The 6,698-nt window shown below is 42.8% G+C and overlaps 1 protein-coding gene across 1 annotated transcript; it reads left to right on the forward strand.

Annotated features, from left to right (window-relative positions):
* Positions 1 to 4,852: 4,852 nt before the first annotated feature.
* adrb1 (adrenoceptor beta 1) lies at positions 4,853 to 5,992 on the forward strand (the record flags this gene model as incomplete). The annotated part of the gene is made up of 1 exon (XM_084459832.1): positions 4,853 to 5,992. Exon 1 carries the CDS (start codon positions 4,895 to 4,897, stop codon positions 5,990 to 5,992), a length of 1,098 nt encoding a protein of 365 aa, XP_084315958.1. The 5' UTR covers positions 4,853 to 4,894.
* Positions 5,993 to 6,698: the final 706 nt, after the last annotated feature.

The raw sequence follows: 6,698 nt of genomic DNA on the forward strand, positions 1-6,698 counted from the left end.
TTAGACTTTTATCAGGACAGGACTGTCTAAGCTGAAACGTCACGACTGTCTTGATGGATATTGAAACTGAAACGTTGACAGAATAAAGCAGAGAAAAGTGTATGCCATTTTCATTTGAAAGGTCTTTCTAAATGGATCTACTCCCAGCACCACAAACATGTTTGAGAATGTGCATGTTGATCTCTTCACATGGAATACCTGACACACAATACTGATTATGCACAATCAAACGCACACACTCACACACTACGCGTACACACAAATGTAAAGCACTGGCCTGTTTTTTGCAGGCCTATGGAGAGTTAAAGCTAGTGTCTCTAACACACATTTTGTTGCTAGGCTCTGTTTCTGGAGTGTAAATGTTATGCTACTGTACGCTGCCAAGCAACATCCCAGACCTGTCCACCCTTATGTAAAAAGCCTTGGACAGACAGGAACATACACACATACTGCAGTGTATAAAATACTAAATGAAATATACAAGTACAAAAGAGTTGGTGGGTAACTAAGAACATATAATGAAAAGTATCTAATCTATAAACACTATAAAATATTGTGATGCATGATGATATGCATTTTTCCAACCGATATCGATAACTGATATTTACTTGCTTCTCATGGCCGATAACACGTTTTTGTATGAAAAAGAAGTTGATAACCTGTAGGTTATGCACACCTGAGGGTAAGAAAGATGTAGTGAGCAAAGATGGATGATTTTATATTCCACAGTGCTGATCTATAACCAAATCTACCTGACATCACTATTATTAACACAACACTTCTGATGTCTAGTGAAGTTCTACAAAAGAAAGTGAGAACAAAATCTGTAATAGTGCACAATGTGTAATGTCTATAGCCAAGAGTGAATCTGACCTCCTTTCATGCGAACAAATTAAGGCTACATCTACAGTCATAGTGTCAAAGATTGAGTTGCTATAGCAACACTGGCTTCGTATTATTGAGCTGATCATTTTGGCTTAATTTTCATGTAGCCGATAAATACATAGGATAATAATATACATTTCCCATTATCTGGCCAGTAATTATCGCCACCGATAATATTGTGCATCCCTATCAAATATTGTTTCAAATAGTCATCTGTATTAAAAGGAGTCAAACCTTTAAATTCCAATAAAACTTTTGAAAACTAAAAATGTATTCAGTTATTTCTGGGAGAAATTATTAAAACTCAGACACAAAAAGTCTGGAGAATCTCAGAGGATGTTTAATGAGGTCAGATAACGCCATAGGAGGATTAGTGGAGGAGAAAATCACAAATGCAAAAACCTTTATCCACTCTTGCAACATTTCCAGTCTCTGTAATTCGGTCGAGTGAGTTCCATTAAGGTGATATCGGAGTGAGAGGGCAAGTGGGAGTCTACTGGAGATAGCATTACCATCACCCAGCGTGCCTGAATTCTCACAGCTGTTTCAGACGGACTCTCTACTGTGAAGTGTGTGTGTGTGTGTGTGTGTGTGTGTGTGTGTGTGTGTGTGTATCTGTGCCCAACACTATCTCACATCAGGTATGTGTAAGAGGGTGCCCTGTGTTGAATCATGTAACATTCCCACATGTAGCCCTGGTGACCAGTCTGCGGTGGGTGTGTCTGTTGTGACAGGAAGCAGAGGGCAAGACAGCTGATGAAAAGCCAGACACTCTTTGATGTGCTCCATCTCCATCCTGTTCCTCCACCAGGGTTTGTTTTGTTTTGTCTCCCTTGGCCTGTCTCCTTCTTTACTCTCGGCAACAGAATGTGTCCCTCCCAGCACAAAACCAGGAGCGACCATTTGGTTCATATCATCCCTATCTGAGATTCCGAGAATTCACTTTTTTTTTGTTCCAAGAATGATTATCATTCACACACAATTACATCACAGATGCGTGTTATCATGAGCAAGCATGCAGAGAGATACATTTGTCTCCTTTATTTAGACAGACCTTTGTCTCTCTTCGCAAAAGAGCCCTGTTTTACAGACATGGAAGATATTTTGAGGCAAAGTGGCTGTATTCCAGTGAATCTTGAAGTAAATACATCCAAAACTTTCCTGATAATTAGGTCATTAAAACCCAATCATGTTTGCCAAAGATTGGTTCGGTAAGAAAAATACAGGGAACAAAATGATTTCGTTTTTATTAAAACCACTCTCTCCATCTGCCCCCCAACCACTTATTTCTAACCTGAATAGCCCAAATGCTAAAAGCCCCTACGCCCACCATACACAGCTGGGGGAACATCTTAAATAAACCAACCTTGGGACTGTGTCTGGGGTCTGTTTTTTCTCCAATTTAAAAGCATTGCAAGGGGGGGGGGGGTTTGTATGAGGATTTCTGAAAATAAAAGTGGAACCAGTGATACCAGTGACCGTCTAGTGGTGGATAGAGATGTGGTTATGGACCTCCTGGAAAAAAAGATACATTTTGTCTGTCATTTGAGTTTTATTCAACTGTCTATCGCTCATATCCAGTAAGTTTCCAGTCTATTGATCAATTGATCCAAGCACTAAGGCACTTGTTTCGAAAGCTAACTTGGGTCTTCAGATCTTGGGTAAAGTTATCAGTCGTATGGGGGCGATTCACCAACCCCCCCTTGCTTTCCACGTTTAACGTGATATTCAACTTGGGTCACAGTTCCATCTCTACAGTGGCCCTTCATGGGGCGTTCTAATGTTAGGTCAAGTCCGGTCAGGTCATGAACTCTAGTGCTTGACTTCTGAGCTCATTCTCTGTCTTAAAAGGTTACACATATATATTTTTTTTTAATTTAAAGCAATACATCGCGATATTTGGACCTTTACAAACATGTCTGGTGCTAATTATCCAATTAGATTTACTAAAAGTAAGCTGAATCGTCCAAACAGTCTACTCAGAAAGATAATACATTGACATTTATTACCTTTTAAAACTCGCGCCCCCGGGACGCAGCATTCAGTCGAAGTGCGCATGCGCAACGTTGTGCTTAAACAACACAGTAGTAGCTAACTATTCTATTCGTCTATGGATATCATGTGTTTTTTTAGCTCAATGATATCATTAAACAATTTGTGTAAGCGATCAATGTAGCTAACATAAGACAGAAGTAACTAACTGCATAAGTACTTTTCAGAATTGGCAAAATGGCCGCTGATTGTCGCAAAACAATCTGTGGCACCCATGGTGGCACCTTTAAAGTCATGTAACCAAGTTCAATCAGGGCAACAGTCCTGCTACGGTTTTGATACATTGATTGGGAGAACCTGTAGGATGAGAAAAATTCTTTGGTTCCATATTTTTAAGATCTAAGCTCAACTTCCCCATTCCCTGGATTTTATGAATTGTTTATCCTTGTTTATCATCCAAGAAGCTTAACAAGTGTCCAGTGGATCTGTCATCCCCTACCCATGATGCATCTCGTCAGCATGTGGAAGTGTGGGAGAGGAGTGCACTTTTCTACTTTACATTTATCTATAAAGCCGGCATTTTCTTAGGCCCATCATATTTTTTGTTAGGTCTAAAATGTAAACATTTATTTGAAAGTAAGTAGTGAATAAAATAGGCTAATATAAAAAGAACCTCAAGCGATTTTAATTTTCTGTAGGACAAAAAACTCAATAAGATTGTATAATAATCCACTGTTCATTTAAAATGTGTCCATGACAGTTTGTTTCCTCTCAGGAGTAGCCTACCTTCTTGAAACACGGTCTATGCCTCCCTCTGCTGTCTGGATAGTGTTACTGTCGCCATAGTGGATCTGCTCAATGCATTCTATAGGGTCTATGAACACGCACCTAAACACCTCAAGCTCTGAAAGTAGACAGGCTTCTGAGTAGAATAGACTAGACTTTTACTGAGACACCAAGCATAGTTTATGTACAAATCAAAATGTACTTGGCAATGGGAAAATGAATTGTGGTGAGTGCCCCCCAGTGGTGGATTCTGGTGGTACATGTGTGACGGATGCATGGACGCAGAATGTAGGCTACGCCACACTCACTTAGGTACAGGGGTCACATGAATCCCCATCCGCTCAATTTCATGGGGTGGGGGGAAAATTAAAGATATACATTCTAATTACCTACAAGTGGGAACACATTTTTCTTGCTGTGACTTGAATTTGGTTGTTTTAGTTTAATATTATTCCAAAGTAAAAGACGTCTCTGTCTGTAGACATAGTGTATGACTGTTCCAGTGCCACTTACACCAGGAATGTAGGCTAGATGCGGTAGACTGACTGGGGGGAAGTCCAGCCACCGCCTGATGTTCTCTGTCCCCGCCGCGGAGGGGCAATTATGATCGTATCACCGGTAACAGCTTCCTACTGCAAAAAAGACCTCTTTCTGGATCGGCCTGTTCAGCTTTTAATAGGGAAACCAGCGCCCTGATGGCCATCCTAACCTCGCACTGGAGCCAGAAAGCCTATGTCTTTGGAAATATATAGAGACATGGTGAAAATTAGATTTGACTAAATAGACAAGTGTTTATAAGGCATGTTGCTGTATAAAAACGTAACACTTGTCTATTTATTCAGTCTTATAGACTACATACATTGTCAAGTTCCAGTTCAGTTGTTTTATGCACTGTGGCAAAAGCGTGTCGTCTTCAGAAGTTCATTGTTATATGAAATGATATGCTTGCAAAACAACCGTAGTCTTGCAATTGGTCGCTCAGACCGATGATGTCACTCCTCCGACACTTCACCGTTCGAGCAGACCGGACACCGTATCCAGATGGCGCGCGAGGGGAACGAGGACCAGGGACTCCGCAAACGGCCTTGATGACCAGGAATAATACATGTGCATCGCACTGCCCATCATGGGGGATGGTCAGTCATATATGAACTTATTATTACACGAGAATGGCACAAACAGCGGGACGGTGGACGTCAACGCCCCGGGCGCTGGCGCATCAGAACAGTGGATGGTCGGAATGGGATTGGTTATGGGTTTCATAGTTTTAATAATTGTTATAGGTAATATATTGGTCATAGTTGCTATCGCCAAGAACCAGAGACTACAGACGCTGACCAACGTATTTATTGTGTCCCTGGCGAGCGCGGACCTTATCATGGGTTTATTGGTGGTGCCATTCGGCGCTGCGCTGGAGGTCCGAGGCGCGTGGCTCTACGGATCCTTCTTCTGCGAGTTCTGGATATCTGTGGATGTTCTGTGCGTCACTGCCAGCATCGAGACGCTGTGTGTCATTGCGATAGACAGGTATGTCGCCATCACTTCGCCTTTCCGATACCAAAGCTTGCTCACCAAAGCGAGGGCGAAAGTGATAGTGTGCAGCGTGTGGGCTATCTCCGCGCTGGTCTCTTTCCTACCCATTTTAATGCACTGGTCGCGGGACAGTGAGGATACAGCTTGTTATGAGGATCCGGAATGCTGCGACTTTATTACCAACCGGGCATATGCCATCTCTTCCTCTATAATCTCTTTCTACATTCCTTTAATGGTGATGATATTTGTCTATGCCCGAGTGTATAGAGAGGCGAAAAAACAACTGATGAAGATCGACAAGTGTGAGGGGAGGTTTCACAATAACCTCAACGGTGACCCCAAGTATAAAACAAATAAAAAGAGACCCTCGAAAATGCTTGCGTTAAAGGAACAAAAGGCACTCAAGACGCTGGGCATCATTATGGGCACGTTCACTCTTTGCTGGCTGCCCTTCTTCATCGTCAACGTCGTCCGAGTGTTTTCCTCCGAGGTTGTGGACAAAGACCTGTTCGTGTTCTTCAACTGGCTGGGATATGTCAACTCTGCCTTCAACCCCATCATCTACTGTCGCAGTCCAGATTTCAGAAAGGCTTTCAAGAGGCTCTGCTGCCCGAGACAAGCGGACCGGAGGCTTCACGTTAGCTCTTGCGACCTTTCGCGTTGCTCCGGCGGCTTTGTGAACTCACTGGAGCCAAGCGTGATCCTGGGGACATGGTCGGAGTGCAATGGGTTGGACCATAGCGACAGCAGCCTGGAGGGGAGCGCTAAACTATCCCAATCTGAGGCGCAGGTGTGAGGATTTTTCAATCCGGTGATGCAACGATCAGAATCATCTGTGCGTAATTGTGCGCAAATTAAGACCAGCCACCACACCGTCAATGTGCGCAACTTGGTAAGAACAGTGATGTATTAAATATTCAATATATATGCCTTTCTGAGACAGTATGACACTCCTGCAAGCTACCTGTCATCAGTATGTTCAAACATAGTCAACTCGAAGCAGTCTAAAATTGTTGCAAAGGCGCAGCTCTAACCGTGCACTTGATGTTTAAACTGATACATTAATGTAAATACATTTTCAATAAGACTATCCATATTCTGTTTTACCTATGCTTTTGTCTACGTAAAGTACATATTGTACGAAATAAATAAATAGTTTATATTAAACATATTTATGTTAAATAAGCAGTATTTATTCAGCGCTTTGTACAGATTAGCCTATACGTGAAGAGATAGGCAGACATATGAATGATAGACTACTAAGAGAAGGATGGTGAACTAATGTGCACTTCCACACAGAAGTGCTTGTTATTTTTCTGCTCGCTTTTTAATTCTCTCTTTCCCCCTCCCTATCTGTGCCCCCCCCCCCCTGTCTGTCTCTCTCGCCCTCTCTGCCTCTCTCTCCCCCCCCCCCTGTCTGTCTCTCTCGCCCTCTCTGCCTCTCTCTCCCCCCCCTGTCTGTCTCTCTCGCCCTCTCTGCCTCTCCCCCCCCCCCCCGTCTG

The sequence above is a fragment of the Borostomias antarcticus genome, assembly GCF_949987555.1.
Source record: "Borostomias antarcticus genome assembly, chromosome: 29".
NCBI classification, from domain to species: Eukaryota; Metazoa; Chordata; class Actinopteri; order Stomiiformes; family Stomiidae; genus Borostomias; species Borostomias antarcticus.